The 25,389-nt window shown below is 46.1% G+C and overlaps 1 protein-coding gene across 2 annotated transcripts in view; it reads left to right on the forward strand.

The window, feature by feature from the left end:
- Window positions 1–25,389, forward strand: part of DPH1 (diphthamide biosynthesis 1) — an 88,346-nt gene that overhangs the window by 34,869 nt on the left and 28,088 nt on the right. For both annotated transcript variants that reach the window (XM_068110868.2, XM_068110869.2), the window contains 3 exons: window positions 10,170–10,324; window positions 13,379–13,506; window positions 14,277–14,345. In XM_068110868.2, the coding sequence (XP_067966969.2) occupies window positions 10,170–10,324; window positions 13,379–13,506; window positions 14,277–14,345 (352 nt within the window). The remainder of the gene's footprint in view (window positions 1–10,169; window positions 10,325–13,378; window positions 13,507–14,276; window positions 14,346–25,389) is intronic.

Below are 25,389 nucleotides of genomic sequence, written 5' to 3' on the forward strand. Positions count from 1 at the left end.
CTGGCATGCTCTTCTCCTCTGCCGTTATATACGTCCTCCTCGACGCAATACTGTACTTGCACGGCAAGATAACCACGTGACCAGAACCCACCTGGCGGCGTAAACTCAAAATAACCAACATGCGAAAACAAAAATGCAGCGCTATACGACAGAGATACTGTACTTGCACGGCAAGATAACCACGTGACCGGGTGGCGAAAGCTCGTAACTCGGATCTCGGCTCGCATCTCAAAGCAATAAACCGCCCGAGCGACGGCTCGTATCTCGAAAAACTCGTAAGTTGGGGCACTCGTAAGTCAAGGTTCCACTGTATATATATATATATATATATATATATATATATATATATATATATATATATATATATATATATATATATATATTGATATATTGATATATATATATATATTATATATATTGTTACAGATACGACTTTGATGGTATGGTGGGCCGAGCGGGATGGCCGCCGTATCCGTACAAGTTACCCGATTGTGCCCGAACGTTGACGAGTCGCGCGATGCTGGCTCAATAAGGAAAAGAAGACACCCGGCTGGATTACAATAACACAATACGACACCAATGTTTCAGTTCTCAATTATATTCGTACGGAAAGGTCAGATTACAGGGGCTAGAGTTATAATCACAGAAAGACAGGCACTTAGACACACTCTTATATTAACCCCGGACAGACGACGGACAAACGGGACAAGGCTGACTCACACGGGGGTTGATGAAAAGGACAGCGGGTATCGATGGCTCAAGGTGCACTCTTGGCTCAAAGCAGGGTCCAGTACGGTCCGGTCCAAAGATGCGGGGAGGTATCGTCGCGCTGGGGGTGGCGGTGGCTTCCTCTGCTCTCCGTAGTTCAGGCGCATCTGACGTCACATCCGGCCCGGGGCCGCGTATATCCGGCGGGGAGTGACACGCCCTCGGCTCGTTAGCTCCGCCTCGTGGAATCGGCACGTTGCTTCTCATTGGGTGCGTGCGGGGGGGGTTACTGGCTCCGCCCCTGACGAGGAGCTGACAGCCAGCCCCTTCGGGGTAACCCCGTGGAGCGCATGGTCTGGAGCTAATCGAGCCGGTGTGAGGACGCATCCTCCCCCGCTCCGCCGCCATCTCCTCTGTTGTTGTTGTAATTGTTGTTGTAGTTGTTGTTATTGTTGTTGTTTGGGGAAGAAGATGGGAGGAGGTATGGGAAAGGTCCTAAACTCACTACTGATGCCATATAATCACATTCTGGTGCAACGAAGAGTCATAATTAATGGAGACGAGGCCTTAACTGACATAGAATAAGAATAACTAGGAAGATGTCCGAAAGTTGTCTACGTGTGGTGCGGTGGACCTGGGCACGACATTTAATGGGGGAATAAGGGGAAGGTCGGCTCTACTGATTGTTATTTACATGCAATGGGACTAGGGAATGGGGGATCGGGGAAAGTTGGGGAGTATTGGAGAAAATAGGGGAATATTTACAAGCGGATATGGAGGCCAAATTCCATATTCGCAACATTGCACCCTTCTCTACCCTCGGGGCGTCCCGACCCGATAAATTTTTACCTACTTTAGTGTGGCACGCAATGTAGTTCCCTCTACTATTAACTCTACCCTGAGTGCGACAGTTTTACAGATATTCACAAATGAGTAAATATGTCCCCCTGCGACGTTGCACCCTTCTCCTCACAGAAACACACCCACAGGATAACCGAATCCGGAAAGAATCCTCAAACTAAACATACAGCCGGTAGGGAGCATTATTTACAAGACTACGCTGCTATTTACACTACGATCCAGGACCTGTCTTTGGAGGAACACATGCAGATGTTATGCATAGAGAGAGCGCGCGCTTGCCAACATCGATACACCAACCCACGAGTGCTCTGTGGCCGACGGCCTTTAATAACGTGCAGAGCACCCTTTCCCAGCATCAAAAGCACCACCCCACCACACAGTCAGCACCATCCGGTGCAGTCACCATTGTTCATTGGTATAAAAATAAATTCGACAACCCCTAACCCTGCAGGTGTCTCTTGCTCTTCTTGTGGTGCACTTGGTGTTAATTAACAGTGGTTCACCTTTATGGCATAGGTGCCACGTTGACCCATAGGTCCATCCCCGGGTGGTGCTTGGCCGCAAACGAACTGCGGTCCATTGTGGGTGGCCACAAACATTGCGGTCCATATGGTGTATCGATCCAGGCAGCCAACAGCGAAAGTGCAGGCCCACAACTGCGTAGCCAGCACCTCTCTCTCCTCTCTCTCTACCCCAAAGCCAGATCCTCGGAGGTGGGAGACAAAAGAAGCAGACAAGTGAGTAAGGTGGTAAGGGCGCAAAAGTGCACGCAATACAAGATGATGCACACTGGGGGCACATGGGAACCAGGTGAGACAGGTACGTTCCTATCGTACGCCCCCCCCCCACCAGGTAACCTACATGGCCCCTCCCTTACCCCTTACTGTATCCACAAAACACAACACTACCCATAAACATCTACTTTACAAATCGACAAACATCCCTACTGTCTTCCCCGTTCCTCCCATAAACCAAATTCGTCTTCTCTCCCTCCTAACCAATCAAATTTGCCATTTTCAACTCTCATCAAAATTTGCCATCTCCAACTCAACATCAAAATTTGCCATCACCAATTCATCATCAGTCCCTCCTAGGGAGGGAGAGATGGAATCACCCCAATGTCTCATCCACGTCGTGATGCGTCTCACAAATCCAACAGCAATTCTCATTTCTGCAACACAACAAAGAAAACACAGGTGTGGAGTCATCATCATCACCACAGGTAAGTGGCTGCGTATGGTGCGACAGGTTCATCAATCCTAACTATTTCCTAAATGACTTTAACAACTTTACACTACCCGGGGTCTTTCTCCGGCCAAACCATTGGCCCTCTTACACTATGGGTTCTAAAAACCAATTCCCATTGGCCAAACTGTGGTGCTTTTCAATTTGGGGTCTCACTCCCCCGATTCATCTCCCGGTGCCCTCGTACAATTTCTGGGCTGTGGCGTGTACCTCTCCCAGTGGGTCTACCCACCTGCACACCTCCACCACTGCAGTTGCCTCCGAGCTTACCTGCTCCTTGCCCTAACCTAACTACCTGGGGAAGGCCCTCTGGCACTCTCCCCACTCGGTGCCCTCTCTGGCACTGGGCTACCCGGGTCCATCCTCCGGATCCTCGGGCCCCATCCACAACTCTACCGGCTCCCAGAGCCCACCTGCGGCCTCACCTGGCCGACATCCTCACAGTGGTGGAGTGCCCAACCAACTACACACACTAACAGGCTACACGCCCAGCCATTTCCACAACACTAATGCACCCATCCACAACACCATTCTGCAACCCCACCACAAATGCCAATATCCAACCACAATTTACCTGCACCCTCTACCTAACACTTACACTACCCGCCCCGGGTATCCGTGATGGGGGTCCACTCTTCCCCCATCCACACCTTCGCACCATGCACACCACTCCGTACCACTTACTCCAACTTTCTCCACACACCTGTACTTGCACACCTGTGCTCTCACACCTGGTGCCACCGGCACCCTTCTCTCCCCAAGCGCATTCGCGCTGATCCACAACACTCACTACTCATACACTGCTCCACACACCTGTCCAGTTGCACACCTGTGCAATCACACCTGTTCAATTCTCACACACACAGCATCATCTCAGCTAACTACTCCCTTCTGAAACTTGCGCTTCCCAGTCGTCCCTTTAAACTATTGCGCTCCCTCGTCATTATCATCCACCCTAATCTACCTGCGTCCCCACTACAGGTATCAGTCACTAACTAAACCTTAACGTTACCTACTGTCATCTTCGCTAGATCCCTACACACCATATCCTAACCCACCCGGGCTAGTTTTCACTGCCATACACCCCATAATCTAGTGCTCCTTTGCCCCCCCTTGGAAGGATGGTGGATTTGCCATCCCACCACATCGGGGGTCTCTCACTATCAATTTTGCACGTCAAATTTCAACAAATCAAAAATTTGCCAATCCTACTCATCATCTGCCAATCACTACTGCCAATCCTTTGCCAATCACCAAATTTTGTTTTTCTCCAATTTTGGGTCCAAAACACTAACCTCATCACCCAGTCGACTCACTAATACCTCTCGGTGCGCCAATTCCCGTCCAAAGCCCGGCTTCGTAAAGCCAAGCAATGGATGCTGGTTGTTCTGTGCCAGTGGCTGGCTGCATCCTGCCTTCGGTGCAGGGAAGGAGGTTTACCCGGCCCGAGATCCCACGCACCTTCTCGGCACGGAGCCATCCAATGCCCCGATCTCGACCTGCCGGCACGTCTCACCAAAAAGTGGTCGCCATGACGACCCTTTCTATCGGGCTGCCAGCTCCGCCTAGTGGAGCCTGGACGCGGCCGTTCAAAGCGAGGCCCGGCACGCACCGAGGGCCTGCTTCGGCTAAAAGTCGCTCTAACCTCTAACCCGTGTAACGTCGATGCTTCACCTGGACGCTTACACCCCGTGGCCCGTTCCTTGCTCACACATCCAGCCGTGCCCATGCTCCTCGTACCTTTCCTTACACACCCAGGTACACTCATTCCACTCACAGCCTTGGTCACACACCTGACCACCGAACATTTTGGCACACATTCGTTCGTAGCACACCTCACCAAAACACCTCTTCGCGCCCCCTCCTCGGTCACCTCCTCTGTGACAATCACAGGTGTGCCCTCATTCGCACACCCAACCACGTGCCTCACCACCAATTCCAGCGTGCATTCCCACTCACGCTCTACCATTCCAGGTGTGCATCCTTCCATCCCAGGTGTACATCCTCGCTCACCTGTCACAACTAACTCACGCTCCATGTCACTCTCACTACTTTCACCTCCACTCGTGACAACGCACTCACCCTTACTCTTGACAGCACACTCTTTCCTCATGCACCTGTCCGTCACACACCTTTCTCGCGCACACTCTCCCGTTACACCCTCTGTAACACTCACCACAGGTGGACACTCTTCCTTACTTCTGACAGCGCACTCTTTCCTCATGCACCTGTCCGTCACACACCTTTCTCGCGCACACTCTCCCGTTACACCCTCTGTAACACTCACCACAGGTGGACACTCTTCCTTACTTCTGACAGCGCACTCTTTCCTCATGCACCTGTCCGTCACACACCTTTCTCGCGCACACTCTCCCGTTACACCCTCTGTAACACTCACCACAGGTGGACACTCTTCCTTACTTCTGACAGCGCACTCTTTCCTCATGCACCTGTCCGTCACACACCTTTCTCGCGCACACTCTCCCGTCACACCCTCTGTAACACTCACCACAGCTGTGCATTCTTCCTTGCCTTTGACAGCGCACTCTTTCCCCATGCACCTGTCCGTCACACACCTTCCTCGCGCACACTCTCCCGTTACACCCTCTGTAACACTCACCACAGGTGGACACTCTTCCTTACTTCTGACAGCGCACTCTTTCCTCATGCACCTGGCCGTCACACACCTTTCTCGCGCACACTCTCCGGTCACACCCTCTGTAACACTCACCACACCACGCTTCCATGTGCTCCCTCGCACACGCGCTACGACCGACTCACTCCCGCCAGCACACTCACTCCTTGGCACGCACTTTTTCCTCACACACCCCAGAGTCGGACTTTCTTGCACACCTCCTCTTTCGCACACCAGACCTGTCACACACCTCACCAACGGCCTTTCACGAACACCCGGGTCTATCTCGACCCCCAAGCTTCTTAAATCCCCTGGCGCATCATACGCACGACCATATTGGTCACCACTTACACCGGGTCCTCTTTCTCTTCGCTTCTCCTCCATCACCTGCGAATCCCTCATCTGGTTAATGAGCACATCATCACGATCCAAACACAGACTTTGGACCAATTCTTTTATCTCCTCTTTTATCTCTTTCTTATCCCCTCTCCGTCGCTTCTTAATTTCGCTCATCCCTTCTTCCACTTCTTCTAATTTGTGCTTCACCTCTTTTATTCCCCGGTACGTCTCCTCAAGCTCATCCTCTAAGGCTACCTTGACCGTTTCCATGTGCGTCCTCACCTGCCGGTCCTTCGTCTCCATTACCTCTATCACCTCGTCCAACCTCGTTGTCAGTCCCTCACGTACCATCTGACATTCCCTCTTTGTCGCTATCAAGTCGTTTTTTATGTCGTTTTGTGTCGCTTTTAAACCTCCTAATACCGCAGTGTTCCTTTGAACCTGCTCCACTAACTCCGTCTGTCCCACCGTCAGCTGCTCCACCTCCTGCGTCAGGTCCTCTATGCCCCCTTGTAACTTTACAGTCCCCTTTCTCACCTCCTTTTCCATGTGCTCCTCACAGTGCCTCACCTCCTCGCGCACTCCTCCGACCTCCTCACTCACTCCTCTTCTGATCTCCTCTCCCATCACTTGCATCTCCTGCCCAGATGCCACCCTCATCTGCTCCATTTCCTCCCTGTGAGCATCCAGTTTGGTTTCTACCCCCCATTCTGACCCCCTCTATCTGCTGCTCCATTTGTTTAACTTCCCTTTCCGCTTGGTCCCTCATGTCCCTCAATTTGCCTTCCATACTGTTTTCTAACCCCTCTAACCCATTTTTCACTCCCTCTATTTGATTCTCTTGAGCGGCCATTCTGTTTTCTACCCCCGTTAACCCATGTTTCACTCCCTCTATCTGATTCTCTTGAGCGGCCATTCTGTTTTCTACCCCCGTTAACCCATGTTTCACTCCCTCTATCTGATTCTCTTGAGCGGCCATTCTGTTTTCTACCCCCGTTAACCCATGTCTCACCTCTTTTATCCCGTTGTCTAACCCCTCAAAATTATTGTCTAACTTCCCAAATTTCTTGTCTAACTCCTCAAAATTATTGTCTAACTTCCCAAATTTCTTGTCTAACTCCTCAAAATTATTGTCTAACTTCCCAAATTTCTTGTCTAACCCCCCGATTTGATTCCCTAGTCGCTCCCCCATTCTGTTTTCCATTTTCTCCATTTCCCTGGCTCTTTTTTCGTTGTCGCTCTTCGACTCTGCCATGTATTCGCTAAACCGTGCCATGAACTGCTGCATGTCAAACGGCTGCATGTTAAAGCCCGCTGATACAGCCGGCTCGGCTACCGCGCGCTCGTGCGAGGCGCCTTTTTGCGCGCCCGCTACTTCGTGCGTGACGGCGCTATTTTGCGAACCTGCCGCCCTCACTGCTTCGCTCTCCTCTTGTCCCTCAATTTGGTCCTGGACCGACCCTGCTTCACTCTCCCCTACCGGACCCCAGCCGTCTTGATCCGCCATAGCGCGACTTTCAAAATTCGAGTTTCGTAAAACAAATTCGAAATTTCGCCGTTATACTTTCGTCGAGCGCAGTACCCGCGCTCCGGATCGATTTTGTCGAGCGCCGTACGCGCTCCGGATCGATTTTGTCGAGCGCAGTACGCGCTCCGGATCGATTTTGTCGAGCGCAGTACGCGCTCCGGATCGATTTTCCCTCCCAAAATTTGGGCCTAACTAATTTAGTCCCGGGTCCGAATCTCACTCCTCGACACCAATTGTTACAGATACGACTTTGATGGTATGGTGGGCCGAGCGGGATGGCCGCCGTATCCGTACAAGTTACCCGATTGTGCCCGAACGTTGACGAGTCGCGCGATGCTGGCTCAATAAGGAAAAGAAGACACCCGGCTGGATTACAATAACACAATACGACACCAATGTTTCAGTTCTCAATTATATTCGTACGGAAAGGTCAGATTACAGGGGCTAGAGTTATAATCACAGAAAGACAGGCACTTAGACACACTCTTATATTAACCCCGGACAGACGACGGACAAACGGGACAAGGCTGACTCACACGGGGGTTGATGAAAAGGACAGCGGGTATCGATGGCTCAAGGTGCACTCTTGGCTCAAAGCAGGGTCCAGTACGGTCCGGTCCAAAGATGCGGGGAGGTATCGTCGCGCTGGGGGTGGCGGTGGCTTCCTCTGCTCTCCGTAGTTCAGGCGCATCTGACGTCACATCCGGCCCGGGGCCGCGTATATCCGGCGGGGAGTGACACGCCCTCGGCTCGTTAGCTCCGCCTCGTGGAATCGGCACGTTGCTTCTCATTGGGTGCGTGCGGGGGGGGTTACTGGCTCCGCCCCTGACGAGGAGCTGACAGCCAGCCCCTTCGGGGTAACCCCGTGGAGCGCATGGTCTGGAGCTAATCGAGCCGGTGTGAGGACGCATCCTCCCCCGCTCCGCCGCCATCTCCTCTGTTGTTGTTGTAATTGTTGTTGTAGTTGTTGTTATTGTTGTTGTTTGGGGAAGAAGATGGGAGGAGGTATGGGAAAGGTCCTAAACTCACTACTGATGCCATATAATCACATTCTGGTGCAACGAAGAGTCATAATTAATGGAGACGAGGCCTTAACTGACATAGAATAAGAATAACTAGGAAGATGTCCGAAAGTTGTCTACGTGTGGTGCGGTGGACCTGGGCACGACATTTAATGGGGGAATAAGGGGAAGGTCGGCTCTACTGATTGTTATTTACATGCAATGGGACTAGGGAATGGGGGATCGGGGAAAGTTGGGGAGTATTGGAGAAAATAGGGGAATATTTACAAGCGGATATGGAGGCCAAATTCCATATTCGCAACAATATATATATATTGATATATATATATATATATTATATATATATATATATTGATATATATATATATATTATATATATATATATATTGATATATATATATATATATATATATATTATATATATTGATATATATATATATATATATATATATATATATATATATATATATATATATATTGATATATTGATATATATATTGATATATTGATATATATATTGATATATTGATATATATATTGATATATATATTGATATATATATTGATATATATATTGATATATATATTGATATATATATTGATATATATATTGATATATTGATATATATATATATATTGATATATATATATATATTGATATATATATATATATTGATATATATATATATATATATATTGATGTGGCCTGGCAGGAACAAAACATACAACTATTATATGTGTGCTGTGGTAAGTGTAAACATCATGATATGTTTCAATAGATAATATCATGTATATAATTTAATGTTAGAATACGTAATGAACTTGGTGGGATCAGCAAATGACAGGCTGTTTTTAATCCACTGCTTTATTTACATTTTTTCATTTGTTATTTATTTTATGTACATTTCTGAATATGTCCTGCCCTCGGGCTACCATTGCTCGTACCGAGGTGGCAGCCACCTCCATCGCCAACTTAAACTTATAAATATTATAATTAAAATTTATATACAGCTGTGTGCTGTGGTAAAGACTACTTCTGTGTCGATATCTTGTCTTTTGCAATGATTCCCCAAATTGGAGCCCGCAAATTTGTTTGGCACCAGGCCCACAAAAGGTTAATCCGGAGAGGAAGGTGTGAGGGTAGAGGGCAGGGGGGAATTGCTAAGGTCTTGAAGTCACAGTTTACATTGCATGGAATTTCCACTGTCACTGACATCGTTTAAGATTGGGGTGGAAGGAAAGGGGAGAGTGGAGGGAGGGATAGGGTGATGGGGAGATAGAGTGTATGGGGAGGCTGGTGGGGAGATAGAGTGGGAGTGAAAGTGTGTTGGGGAGAGAGAGGGTGGGAGGAGAGAGGTTGGGGGTAGAGAGGTTGGGGGTAGAGAGAGATAGGAGAGGTGAGTGGGGAAGAGAGAGGAGAGAGGAAAGGGTGGAGAGGGGAGGAGGGAAGGGAAGGGTGGAAGGAGGGACCCGGTGTCGCCGGGGCCCTTTACTAGTTTTACATATAATTTAATCAAAATTATTAAATTAAATACAGTATATCAAAGTGATGCTTGTCTATATTTGTACTATGTATATTGTATCCATACAATTCTCCATGCAGAAGGCACTATATTTTTAGTCCTCCTCTCTGGAGGCATTTTGTTTTCGGTTGTCCGTCTGTGCGTCCATGATAGGTTTTCGTTTCCGCAGTAACTCAACAGCGGCTGAAGGGATCTATGTTAAACTAGTTACACGTATGTATAATGATGTAAAGATTAACTGATTAGATTTTGGGGTCAAAGGTCAGAGGTCCCATTAGGTAAAACTTTTGTATACGTGTGTTTCTGCAGTTCCAATTGATGTGACCGCAGGAGTACGCACTTTATACGTATTTGTGGACATCCAGATAGATGTGGGCCATTTTGTGGACACACTGCAAACAAACTTCCAACCTGGCAAACGTCTTTCCCTTCTTGCCACCGTTCAGTTTTTGTCTGCATTGCAGGTATTTCCGTGTGGGTCGTTGCCACCCTGTATCTGCATGCACCATACAGGTTGCTGCTGTTTACTTCCAGGCATTAATCTGGGGAGTAGATTGTTATTATTGTTGATATGACATTAGATGCACCATTCAAAAGCAAGTGAATGTGCACTTGATTTTTTTTTTTTTTGTATACAAGATCAATGCTCGTGTAAGAGCTAACATCAATCACAAAAAAACAATCGGACAAACAAAACATACAATAAAGGGAGCAGGAGACAAGATTGGGAGAGAGAGGGAAGCACACAAGTACAACAGCAGAGAATAGGGACATCAGGAGATCTGTGGGAGGGAGAGGGCTTGGGGGAGGGAAGGAGGTGTGGGGGGTGTGGGGGGGGGGTGGGAGAGGTATAAAACACATGGACACTGCTAGAACTTCCAGGAAAGAAGTCGGTATTTCAAAAAAAGTGTATCTGGGGTGAATTAGCGGGGGTAGAAGAGATCAAGGTTTTGGATGGGGGAAGATAAGAGATGGTGGTGAACAGCTGTTTTAAAGAGCTGGAGGGAGGAGTGGGATTGAAGGGAGTGAGGGAGTTTGTTCCAGAGGCTCGAGAAAAGAGGAATGAAGGAGTGAAGGTGAGCAGAGAGTCTTGATTTTGGCAATTCCACCAGAAGAGGGTTGCTGGCAGATCTTGTGCTACCTGAAGGAATATTTCGGGGACAGAGCACAGACAGAGCTGGGGGAGCTAGGCTGGGTAGGAACCGTTAGAAGACAGAAAGACCACCAACCTGCCTGCGGTGAGTGAGTGAAAGGCCCTCGGAGTTGGCTTCATCACGAGAGATTCCAACGATTCTGAATGCTTTGGTTTCAACAGCGTGAAGACGAGCTAGGTGTAAGGCAGGAGCACCAGCCCAGAGGCGAGAGCAGTACTCCATTGAGCTGCGGATGAAAGCCTTGTATGTGGTGAGGAGCTCAGGTGTGCCAAGGAAGTACTTCGCACGATGGAGGATGCCCATTTGGCGACTGGCTTTGGAGGCCAGCTTGCAAATGTGGTTTTCCCAGGAAAGGTAATTGCTGTTTTTTTTTAAGCCATATCGGTCTAATCTTAGCAAAATAATACAAGTGCTTATTATTTAAATTGATCTTGACATTATTAGAGAATACCCACCAATAAGTCATACATTGTTGTTCTTCTTCTTCTTCTTCTTCTTATTGTTTTGAAATCCATGGTGTGCTGTAAGCTAACTAAAAAGTTATCTTTTTAATTCTTTTCTTTACTAGGTTGAGATTTATCTGTGAGCAACATGATGAAGGGCGTGGGACAGACATGAACGAGAGAGAGAGAGAGAGAGAGAGAGAGAGAGAGAGAGAGAGAGAGAGAGAGAGAGAGAGAGAGAGAAGGAGAAGGAGAAGGAGAAGGAGAAGGAGAAGGAGAAGGAGAAGGAGAAAATGTAAACTTGCATGTAAGATGGTTGGGCAAGCAAGGCCAATGGGGATAAGACAAATAAAAAAGATTGTGGGTAATGATCAGAGATGACTTGGGATGGTGGTGAGAAAGAGGGAGATAGAGAAGCCTCAGGAAGGCCATTCCACAGATGGAGATGATTATGAGTCACATGAGTACAATTACTTCCTCCTCGTGGGGTTGACCAGGGAAAGTGTATAGTCCAAGTCTTTCACGAACTGGCAAGACCAGCCTGATGCTCGACTATGTAGGTTAGAGCAGGAAGTTGGAATTTCACCAGGGTGCCAGAAATAGCTCGCCTACTCTTATTGAAGGGCAGTGGGATCTTTAGCGTCCATCAACTAATTCGGGCACATGGCACATGGTTCAACATCAATCTGAGGGACTGCACACACATCGATGCCTCTCCCTACATGCAAGACACCAGGCTGGCAGTTTATAGCTATGTCGGAAATTGAACCCAGGCTGGACGGCTCAGCGACGAGTGTGCATAGTTGTCCCCCGTCGCACCGCGGAGCGAAAGGGGACTGTGGTTTTCCCCTCAGTCCGTGTGTGCGGGCGTGCATGCGTGCGTAAGCGAAGGACCGAATTCTAATTTGGTGTGCGGGTGCAACCCACGTCAAAATCCAAGATGGCCGCCGCCATGTATGGCTGACGCCATGTATGTCTGAACCTTGTGAGCGGAATATCTTGAAAAATAAGCGAAGTACCAACTTCTAATCTGGTGTGTGGGTGTATCTAGGCATAAGGAAGAACGCTATTGAAAATTGGGTCGCCACGTCAAAATCCAATATGGCCGCCGCCATGTATGTCTGAACCTTGTGAGCGGAATATCTTGAAAATTAAGCGAAGTACCAACTTCTAATCTGGTGTGTGGGTGTATCTAGGCATAAGGAAGAACGCTGTTTAAAATTGGGTCGCCACGTCAAAATCCAAGATGGCCGCCGCCATGTATGTCTGAACCTTGTGAGCGGAATATCTTGAAAAATAAGCGACGTACCAACTTCTAATCTGGTGTGTGGGTGTATCTAGGCATAAGGAAGAACGCTGTCGAAAATTGGGTCGCCACGTCAAAATCCAAGATGGCCGCCGCCATGTATGTCTGAACCTTGTGAGCGGAATATCTTGAAAAATAAGTGAAGTACCAACTTCTAATCTGGTGTGCGGGTGTATCTATGCACAAGGAAGAACGCTATTGAAAATTGGGTCGCCACGTCAAAATCCAAGATGGCTGCCACCATATATATGTCAACCTTGTGAGCGAAATATCTTGAAAAATAAACGAACTACAAACTTCTAATCTGGTGTGTGGGTGTATCTACGCATAAGGGAGAACGCTATTGAAAATTGGGTCGCCACGTCAAAATCTAAGATGGCCGCCTTGCGTCGTCCACTTTGTCAACTCACATCACTTCACCGACGGGGGACCGAGGCGTAACGCTTGTTATTTCTCAGATATCCTGCCAGCCTCAAGTTTTACCCGTGGCGAAATTCCACACAAATGACGTTTGATCCCGACTGCTTTATCAACATTACTGTTTATCATCAATACCTGTATTTATTCTGCTTAGTGTTTATCTAAACTATAAAGACACGTGTCTGTCTTTGCCAGGTAGCTGTCAAACAATTGTCGGACAGATTCCACGTGTCTGCCCCTCAGCAATTACCTCTGTCTCCAGGGGAGGTCCTGGGATGTACATCTCCCTTTCTTGGAAAAGCTGCAGATACAGATGCCATCATGTGAGTGCCTAATAATTGGTCACGGACACATCCTTATCGATAAAAGTTGGTCAAAACAATGTAATTATTACCCTCGCCTGAGGAGAGGGTATTGCATTTGAGTCCGTTTGTTTGTCTGTCTGTCTGTTTGTTTGTCCACACAGAATAAATGTGATTTTCTCTGCAACTGTTGGTCCGATTGACAGATAATTTTCACCATTGGTGTGCAACTCCACCTGTAGAATTTTTAAATTATAATTATGACTGCATACGTCATGTGGTACGGCCACCATCTTGGAAAAACCGAAAACATTTGCACTTTATATCTCCGAAAGCACTGCATCAAAAAAATTGAGACCTGGCTCATTGTAAAGAACTCTCCATGGGGAATAAAATATGTCAATGATGATGTCATAGGTGCCTCCATTATGACGTCATAATTCGACAAGTACAAAACTTCATCCAATCAAAATGAAATTTCTTGAGCATCATCTGGGGATAAATTGGTGGAGAAAAAAATAATAATGATGACGTCATCGGTCACATGGTTCGGCCGCCATGTTTGTTTTAACACAAGAGCCTTAAAAACCACTGATAACACATCCTGGCGAGGGGTTGCAATCTCTGATTGCTCTTTCTTGTTTACTTATTTTAATCCTCTCCCTTCCCTATCCCTTGTGTCCTGCATTCATTCTCGTCCTTCACGTTATCCTTCCTTACTTCCACAGCAATATCCCCGCAAGCACAGGTCTCTTTAGCCCATTTTCATACCATTGCCTCTCTTCCTCCAGATTCCTTGGAGATGGACGATTCCACCTGGAATCTGTGATGATATCAAATCCTGATATTCCAGCTTACAGGTAACAGTGATGGGGATTAATACAGGTCTTTAGCAACAGTTCACTTACACATGAAACGACTCTATACAGACTGAACCACAGTTCTATGTCTAAACATCTCTATAGACAGTCTCTTACTTGTATCTTAATGTTATGAAACAGAATTTAATCCTCCAGCAACTTCTAAAATAACCTTCAAACTGCTGTTTCTTGAAAGAAATGAGGATGAGTCCAAGTAAGTGAAGTCTGAGTCAGGTCTTGAATCCATCTCATAAAACAAGTTAATAAAATGGTTCAGAAACCAAAATTAAGCCATGTAGAGAGAGCTTCGGAAACTGGATGGGTGTTGCAATCGCCCGCATTCTTGGTTTTTGTATTTACCTTAAATTGCAAATTGGCCTGATTTTCAAGGGGATCATACTACTAACTAGAAGGGCACTCGGTAGAGAGCATACCTCCACCAGGCTGAACAGTTTACGTTTTGCATCCCACTGATAGGCCAGATCTGGATTCGGACCTGAACCAAAAACGAATCTGCTTGTTCTTGTCACCGAAGCAACTCGTCCACCAAGTTTAGTCATAACTCGTCCACAACTTTTTTTAAATATCATGTTATATGTCGCTTTTTGCCCAATCTCTCAATGGTGAAGAAGCACTTAAAAGTGAAATAATTCTCGTATCCAAATCCATATTCAGATCTTCACCAAAATCGAATCGATTAGTCCTTGTCACACACACAACCTGTCCACCAAGTTTTGTCCAAATCCGTCCACAACTTTTTGAGATAACCTGCTATGTATAGCTTTTAGCCCAATCACTCAATGGTGAAGAATCACTTTAAAATTATAGTAGCCGGATCCGAATCTGGATCTTCACCAAAATTGAACCAATTCGACCTTGTCACACAATCACCAAGTTGTCACACAACCTCTCCACCAAGTTTTGTCCGAATGCGTCCACAACTTTTTGAGACATCTTGTTCACAGACAGACAAACAAACAAACAGACAGACAGACAGACGGGTGAAAACATAATCTCCATCCACCTTCGGTGGCAGAGGTAAAATGCAAATGCGCTTGATGCCCAAGGGGAGCACATTAACAAAAATGCAAATGAGCTTAATTTCCCAGGTGAGGACACTACTAAAAGATGAAAATTACCGAGATTTCCAAGGGATTCACATTGATTGAAAATGCACATTTAGTTTGATTTCCAAGGTGAGTGAGCAAACTACGGAGAAAGCAAACAAGCTTGATCATGGGATATGTGAACTTTGGTTGATCAGAAAGCTGTTTGAAGAGCAAAATTATTATGAAAGAAAAACACTTTGTAGAAATTTTAAAAGGAAAAAGAAAGAGCATTTAACAATACAGTCCTGATAGGTTATATAGATTGCAGTAGATCTGATAAATCAGTGCAGACTCGCTCGCTCACTTACTCACTGACACATAGCTCCGTTACAATAGCTTTTCGTTTTCCTTCGGGACTGTGCGATCCTAATTAGTCACCAAATAAATTCCTACATCCACATATCTGATGAAAAATATGTCCATAATGGTTCATATGTAGTAAAAGATAGAATGGGGGAACTAATCCTAATCCTGAATACTCGTGTCACTTTGCATCGGCAGACAGTCAGGTATGACAATGGATGGAATCAACGAGACAATAATCAAAGTATGCTAAATGCCGTGGGAAACAAAGAGAAGCTGATCTGGTGTTAACCCATCATTGCAGCACAAGTGCATCAGAGCAAAAGGAGCGAAGGAAAAGAGCCCTCTTTTGCTCCGACAAAGGATTCGTGTCCAAAGTATCAGCTTCTCGTTTCCCACCGCAGTTAGCGTATCTCAACCACTTGCTAATTCCATCTATTATAGTAAAAGTTAACCCAGTCTAATTCCTATTATCAATTTATATACGAGTATGAGCTCGCAGAATATTCATCACACACAGACAAACCTCCTCTAGAACGAGTAGAGGTAAGACAGTATGGCCTTTGACAATAACATGAAGATGTACAGACAGACATGGTGAAGAGACGACCAAATTATAAAAAAACAGGATTGATCACATCTAGCTTGGACATAATGCATATTCAAGGTTAAAAAATAATCAACCTGTGGTTTAATTAGATAACCTTTTCAAACCGTGCTTAAGGCCGGTTGAGCACCTTAGTCAAGCCGACAGGCCTCGCACCATACCTCAAATGGCGGGCGCAGTGGGCAAACACACTCTGGAATGGGCATAGATGTCTTTCACATAATCCGCAGTAAAGCTACAAAATTAACTTATCATTAAATTTGCCATAAAATAATATCCTTACATTAGACAACTTTCTCTAACTGTGCTTAAGGCCGAATGGGGCGTGGTATTAAAATCTGTGTACGATCAGAATCACCGACAAACTGACCGATTGCAATACCCTCTCCAGTAACTTCAGGAATTGGCGTGGCGAACGAGAAAACTCAAAATGGGCACGCAACTGGGTGCATATGAAGAAGGTGCCAAAAAGCAGCAGTCATGGTGCACGGGTTCCTTTTTTGATTTAGGTCAATCTACATCTTTAAACCATACACTTGATAACGAATGGTTTTGATTGCAAAGTTGAAAAAAAAAAGTCAAGCTCAGCTTTTGTACTCATGACCCACAACCGCACAGATTCTTTTATTTGCTACATTAGTACGATTTGATGTATTTTATAACATTGTGGAGTCTCCGCCAAATCAAATCATGGCTGTAACTAGAACGGCACTCGGTAGAGCGCATACCCTCTGCCAGGCTGAACAGTTTATATTTTGTATCCCACTGATAGGCCGGATCTGGATTCAGACCTGAACCAAAATCGAATCGGCTTGTTCTTGTCACCTAACCAAAAACTCGTCCATAACTTTTTTAAATATCATGTTATACAGTCACGTGAAAAAGTAAGTACACCCCATGTAAAGTTTTGACTTTTTCAACATCTTTCAACATACAGCTATTTGATCTTCGTTTCAACAATATTGATAGATAAAGGTGACATAACAACAAATATCATGAAACATTTACATTTTGTATTCCATTGTATAATTTAAATAAACATAAATGCAAATTTTGCATGTGGAAAAAGTAAGTACACCCTTGGCTCTAATAAGTGGTATTGCCCCCTTTGGCAGAAAAAACCTCAAGTAGGTGTTTCTTATAACTGTCTAACAGTCTCTGACATCGACTGGGAGAAATGTTTGCCCACTCCTCCATGCAGAATTCTTTCAGCTGTGTGATGTTTGAGGGGCTTCTTGCATGCACAGCTCGTTTCAAATCCCCCCACAACATCTCGATGAGACTTAGATCCGGGCGTTGACCTGGCCTTTCCAGAACCCTCCATTTCTTTCTTTTCAGCCATTCCTTGGTGTGGTACTAGGGCATGCCCGTACTATATCTATATCTAAAATTATATCCCCCCCCTCTATTTACATGAAATGGTTTGGTCCAAAGCGAACGGCTTGCGAGTACGGTGACAATCCCCCCCCTCTATTTACATGAAATGGTTTGGTCCAAAGCGAACGGCTTGCGGAGTTTGGTAAAGAAATCGCCATAGCGTGCACAAACGCGCAGGAAAGCGAAAGAATCGCAAATTAGTTTTAATTAGTTTTAAAACATAGTTTAACGCCAACATAGCGGCAACATAGTTTGCCAACGTGAAATAAATGAATACGCTCTCAAATGTGCCGTCCGAGGCAGAGTCTGTTCGCCACGTTCGGCACACGTGATAACTCGCTGCTCTCTGATTGGTTGAATCGTTTTTTGGACATAGCTCGGTAACTACTTGTCCGATTAATATGAAACCTTGAAAAGGCACATCCTCGGGTCCCCAGCAATATACCTGGCAAGTTTCAAGTATATCGGACCGGTAGTTGTCGAGAAACAGCGGTCGCATACACACACACACACAGAGATTACTGGAATTATAGATAGATGGTTAGGGTCATTGTCATGCTGTAAGGTCCACCTTCGGTTGAGCTTCAACTTTCCGACAGATGGCCTCACATTATCCTCAAGCACCCTCTGGTACAATGAAGAATTCATAGTGGATTCTATGATGGTGAGCTGCCAAGGCCCTGATGCAGCAAAGCTGCCCCAAACCATAATATTTCCACCACCATGCTTTACAGTTGGTATCAGGTTCTTGTGGTCAAATGCTGTCTTTGGTTTTTGCCAAACATGTCTTCTGGTACTGTGGCCAAATAGCTCTACCTTTGACTCATCTGTCCAGAGCACATTGTTCCAGAAGTGCTGGTCTTTGCCTCGGTGTTCTTTGGCAAACTTTAGTCTTGCCCTGATGTTCTTTCTGGACAGCAAAGGTTTCATCCTGGCACACCTCCCACGTAGATCAAATTGTGCAGCCTCTTTCTAATGGTAGACTCGTGCACTTTGACATCAACAGTGGCAAGAGCTACCTGTAGGTCCCGTGATGACATTCTGGGGTTCTTAGAGACTTCTTTCAGCATCTTGCGGTCTGCTCTCGGGCTGAACTTGCTGGGGCGGCCTGGCCTGAACAAGTTGGCAGTTGTTTGGAATCTTCTCCACTTGTAGATGATCTTCCGGACAGTCGAATGATTGATTTCAAATTGTTTGGAGATCTTTTTAAATCCCTTCCCAGACTCGTAGGCATCTATAACCTTCTTTCTGAAGGCCTCAGAGAGCTCTTTTGATCTAGGCATGGTGACGCCGCACACTTCAACAACAAAGAGCAAACCAAACTAAATGTCTGAGGTTTAAATAAGACAGGTTCCTCCAAGGTCCTCTCTAACGATGTTCTAATCATTTGCACCTGAGCTGGTGCACCTGATTCTAATTTTAGGTATTTGAAGTAGTGATAAATGTAGGGGTGTACTTACTTTTTCCACATGCAAAATTTGCATTTATGTTTATTTAAATTATACAATGGACTACAAAATGTAAATGTTTCATGATATTTGTTGTATTATATCACCTTTATCTATCAATATTGTTGAAATGAAGATCAAATAGCTGTATGTTGAAATATGTTGAAAAAGTCAAAACTTTACATGGGGTGTACTTACTTTTTTACGTGACTGTAAATCACTTTTCGCCCGATCTCTCCATGGTGAAGAATCATTTAAAAATAAAATAATGATCGTATCCGAATGCATATTCAGATCTTCACCAAAATCGAATCGATTAGTCCTTGTCACACATCCAACCTGTCCACCAAGATTCGTCCAAATCCGTCCATAACTTTTTGAGATATCGTGCTATGTATCGGTTTTAGCCCTATCACTCAATGGTGAAGAATCACTTAAAGTTGAAATAATCTCGTATCCGAATCCATAATTGAGATCTTCACCAAAATCGAATCGATTCGTCCTTGTCACACACACACAATCTCTCTGCCAAGTCTCGTCCAATTCCGTTCACAACTTTTTGAGATATCTTGTTCACAGACAAACAAACAAACAGACAGGTGTGAAAATATAACCTCCATCCACCTTCAGTGGCGGAGGTAATGAAGGCAGGCCAACCATATTTAACATAGTTCCGAATGAAGTGGCCAAACGGTTTATACATTTGTAATGTTACAAAGACCTGAAGATTAATGTTTGACGTCACACTTCTCAAAATAAAGATTTTATTTTCCTCTATTCTCTGCTACATGGGGGATAAACAATCCAGCCTCATTCACATTCTCCCTGCCCCCCTTTACATTGTGTAATTTTGAAAAAATCTGGACTAGCTTGTATGGCACGGCACTACTGTCTGGGTACATTCCTTATGAGGCTGGGTTCCTTGGTTCTTATACTCTCTTCATTAGTCCACTTCTTAATAATGTCCTTGTCCTGCATGTGATTGATACAAACTCCTCCATTAACATTATATCTCTGTTAAAAATAAAACACTCACTTTCATTTGAAGGCAATATACATCCTCCGGACTCTAATGATCTCTGTTATCCTACTTTGTTTACTCCGTATGCATATGAATGAATGAATGAATGAATGATCGTTTTAAGGCCATTTTCCCCGCTAGAGCGGGGGTTAGCCTTGCGGGCCCCATGACAATCATGGTTCCCTGTTTGAGGCAATGTTTTTATGGCCGGATGCCCTTCCTGACGCCAACCCTTGGTCACGCTCTTACGATGCGCAGGGATACGGTGTACCTATTCTGAATCCGGGTACACACCGTGATCATTCATCCCAGCAAGCTGGTACTCAATTTGCCGACCTCGGAAGGATGACAGGCTGAGTCAACCCTCCTGGCGTTAATTCAGCGATCGACCGGGATTCAAACCCAGGATCCTAGGATCCTAAGCCGGCACCCTAACCGCTAAGCCAACACCAGGCTAACTCCGTATGCATATGATGGATTATAAAGTTGTGTTGGGTAGGTTGAGCCTGAACATTTTTCTCGTGTCTGAGTTTTCTTGCATCCCATATATTGCATTATATTAGCCATGTTATTTTGCATGTAGGTAACATTATAAGGCCGATGGGGTGGAGGCCAATTAGTGTAAACGCAATATTCAAGTGATCTGAACCATTGCCGATTGTCCTTTACTGTTGTAAGAGTTGAGCAACAACGGGATTTTCTTTTGTATACATAGTCAAGGCTTGTGTAGAGCTAGAACAAAGAATGGATCAGGTCACAACATAACAAAAGGAACAGTAAGAGCGGAAAATACAAACAGCAGGGCCGAGGGATAAAATACTCGTAGACGGACAAACAAGGGATGCGGGTAATGATGAGGTTTAGGGGAAGAACGCAAGGGGTGGACAAGGTGGATGCATGAGCAAAACCTTTGGGAGGGGTGCGGGTGGTTTAACAGGTGTAGAAAATATCATGGTTTGGATGGGGGATTATTTGAGATGGTGGTGAACAGATGTCTTGAAGACCTGAAGGGAAGAATGAGATTGAAGAGAGTGAGGGGGTTGGTTCCACAAGTGGGAAAAAAAGAGGAACGAATTAGTGGAGGTGAGCAGTGATCCTGGATTTAGGTAGTTTCACCAGAAAGGGGGTTGATGGTGGACCGTGTGTGTCCTGCAGAAACCTGGGGGGGAGGGGACAAGGCACGGAAAGAGCAGAGGGTGCAAGACCAGAAAGGAGGCGGCAGTCGACAGAGAGAAAATCGACCTGTCTGTGATGGTGATCGACCCATAGACTCAGCTTCATCGCGGGAGATTCCAATAATCCTGAAGGCCCTTGGTTTTCACGGCATCAAGCTGAGCAAGATGTGAGGCAGGGGAGCCAGCCCAGAGGGGAGAGCAGTACTCCATCAAGCTGTGGATTAAGGCATTGTAGGTAGATAGGAGTTCAGGTGTGCCAAGGAAGGACTTTGTATGATGGAAGATGCCCAGTCGGCGGCTGTCTTTGGGGGCCAACTTTGAAATGTGGTTTGCCCAAGAAAGATCATGGCTGATAGTGAGACCCAGGAGTTTGAATGACTGAACTTCCTCAAGAGGATTGTTAAGAAAGTAGCAAGGAGGGTTTGCCAGATGGTCCTTTTGGAGAGAGATATTGAGTGTGAGATTTAGGATTGAAAGACATATTGCAAGTGTTTGACCAGCTTGTGATTTTGTCAAGGTCTGAAGAGAGGGAAGAGGCTGCAGCCTGCCTGTTTGAAGGACGAGGGATGTCACAGCAGAGGGTTGAGTCATCAGCAAATAGATAAAGGGGATTTTGCATATAGTCAATGAGATCATTTATGAGGATCAGGAATAGGACTGGGCCCAGAACACTGCTTTGGGGGACTGCAGCCTTGACAGGGAGAGGAGAAGAAAGTATTCCGTTGATGCTGTTCTGTTGACAGGGAGAGGAGAAGAAGAAAGTATTCCGTTGACAGGGAAAGTATTCCGTTCCGTTATTCTGTCACCTACCCAGCTCATTTTATATCCAAAGCGAGTCTCTTTCTAAAATGCAATTTATTTATTGCTTTCATTTATTACAATCTTTAACTGAATCATTGCTATCATCAACAGGGTGCACTCAAGCAGGATAATATTGATTTTCTGACTTAATTTACCCAGAAATGATTTAGCTGTTATATGACTCATACAGATATCACGCACGTTGAATAAACTGTACGCTGAAGCAAGACAAGTGACAGGAAACCACCTGTTCCATAGTGCCTTGGTTTTCCTGAGATCTGTGTGCAATTAGCTGAGTGGTGAAAGAGCACACACAACCCACTCAGTTTTAAAAGCAAGTTAAGCCACAGCATAGAAACGGTTTCATGTTGTGATAGATGAAGTCCCTCTCTTAAAAGATAAGTTAAAAATATGTTTTTGTTGCACTTTTAGAAATGAACAAGACGTTCAGCTTCATCGACCAGAATCTAAATGCAGACAGCGATGCAATCGATTTTTTTTTTTTTTTTTTTGGAGAAATCATTACATAACTAGAACGGCACTTGGTAAAGCTCATACCTCTGCAGGCTGAACAGTTTACGTTTTGTATCCTGCTGATGGGTCGCATCTGAATCTGGATCTTAACCAATATGGAATTGACTTGTTATTTTCACCTACCCAACTCATCCACCAAGTTTTGTCATAATATGTCCCAGGTTTTGTAATTTTGCCATGGGATTTTCACCAAACTTGGTATAATTATATTGTTGCGGTTTTGAGAACCCACACAGGTAACATCATTAAAGGTTAAAGGTTGCACCCCATATATAGGCCATATGCAACACGTAGGTCACCTTAGGACGTTAGTTATTTCATAGTATGTGTTTAGGATAAGGCCATTCCCAATAGTTGCATCTGCGTTGTGTAGAACAAATAAGAGTAGGCCCATCCGTCCATTTTGCAGCCTCCCTCCAAGCGACGCCATTAAGCGCTAGCCAGTCTGAACTTCGCCCTCGCCCTTTAGGCTGCCAGCAGCCTTCGCGAACTCGTTGGGCTTCCGCTCAAACCAGCCCAAAGGCCACGAGGTAAGGCCCAAAAAGGGGGTGGAGCGCAAGGGTGGAGGTGCGGCCACGTCAAACAGCCATCAAGGCGGAGCCGGTAAGCCTTCACCAGCCAATCAGGGCTCGAGTGACATCGCCTGACAGGGTGTGGCTAGAGATTCGAGAGGGTTCGCTGTACGTGGCAATATAACCCCTTGTGCGAGGCCCCCACCTCAGTTATGAGGAGGGTAGTGACAAGTTACGAGCCTGGAACAGAGTTATGAGGAGAGCGAGAGAGGGCTTGAACATTGTACCTGAGTTGTGAGAATGGACGCAACTGTGATCATTGTGAACAAGTTATGAGCGGGGAGAGGGAGGCGCTTAACCTGATCAGAGTTGAGTAGTCACGAGAGGGAGAGACGCGCTGTGAAACAAGCTTTACAGAGGGCGGGCGCACGGCACGCATTGCAGAGGACTGCAGCGTGCAGAAGGACATTGGGGAAGTGGCGCATTTATCGTAACAATACCGGGCGCGCGTATAAAGGCGCCGGTACAAGTATTACGTACTCCAAATCTAATCGCCAACCGATCCCCCGAGATATAATTGTCCGCATCGCGCCTACGCCACGGGAAGAGCTGCCTGCCGTATTCCACCATCTGCATGGTACGAGTCGGGGACCGGACGAGCTGTGGACCCTTGGACCCTCAACCCGACCATCTACAAACCCCGCGTGAGTGACCCTGAGAGTGAGTCTGAGAGTGAACGGGCCCGTGTCCAGGGATAAGTATAAAACTGTTATTAAGGCTGCCCTGTGTATCTGCTTTTTCCTCTTCCCTGTACATTCTCTTTCTTTCTTTTCCTCTTCTAATTGTACAAAGTGTTAATAAATTACCTGTTCTTCCTGGTTTCCTCTCAATTCGACCGTATCAGTCTTTTCTTCAATTGGGTAAGCGTGGCACGATTATAACCGCTCCAATCGGGTTAGTACCTGTTAACGGCCCGAATCGCGGCTCGCTTCGCTCGGCGTGTCCACTAACGCCGTGGTTCGGGTGGGGTTATTTCCTTGCTTCACGGTCGGTGTTAGTACTTAGGTAAATAGGACTGAATTCGACCAACAACCCTATTTAACACCGACCGGAAGGAACGTGATAGCTCCGGATCGCGTCGGCTAGTAAAAAGGACAAGGGGATTAATCCCCCCTTGATAAGGGGAAGGCCGACGTTTGAGATCTGCAACAATTGGTGTCGGGGAGTGGGATTGGACCCGAAGTGCGCCTAACGCACTCAAAATTACGAGCGGCCGAAATTGTAGTAATATCTAAATTTAAATCGTGCCATGGATAACCAAGGCGGTCGAATGCCGGTGGGGGGAAATGAGGGAGTAGAGGAAGGGTTAGAATCAACCCAGGACCCCAGGGAAGAATTGGAGCAATTGGCAATGGAGGAGGATGCAGTTAATGAGGGTGCAGCAGTAGGGGTTGCAGGCGAGCAAAATGCCGGCGCCTCACACGTGGCGGCGAGAGCCGAGCCCGCAGCGCCAATAGATATGGACCTTCTTATGGCACAAGTCAGGGCGTGCATGACAGAATCGAAATGGGAAATGAACAAAATAGGAGAGCAATTGGGAAAGCAAATTGGGGGATTGAGTAAGGAGATGGGAGAAATGAGGGCCGATAGTGAGCGAATGGAAAACAGAATGGGGGAGCAATTGGGCAATCAAATTGGGGGATTGAGAAATGATGTGGGAAATCAAATTGGGGGGATTAGAAAGCAAATTGGGGGGCCAATTGAAGGACGTAGGTGGCCAAATGGGAGAAGTGAACGAGGGGTTAACGGGGTTGGAAAACAGGATGGCCACCCGAGAAAATCAAATTAAAGGAATGAAGGACGGGTTAACGGGGTTTGGAACCAGAATTGGGGGCCAAATAAAAACAATGGGGAAGGACATAGATCGCAGGTCGAGCGGGAAAGGTACATTGGTACGCGACGAGATAGCGCGACTTGAGGAGCACGGGGAAGGCAAGGTGGAGCCAAGCACAGCCGGGTGGACTGGGGTAGAAATCGCGACACGGGGGATAGAAAAGCCGACGGCCGCTGAATTAGAAAATTTTATTTTATTAGCACCGGCGGTCGTCGAGGAAAAAGAAATTGAAATAAAAGAAATAGTTGAAATCGGGGTTAAGG

This window comes from Myxine glutinosa, chromosome 3, assembly GCF_964187855.1.
Source record: "Myxine glutinosa chromosome 3, kmMyxGlut1.1, whole genome shotgun sequence".
NCBI classification, from domain to species: Eukaryota; Metazoa; Chordata; class Myxini; order Myxiniformes; family Myxinidae; genus Myxine; species Myxine glutinosa.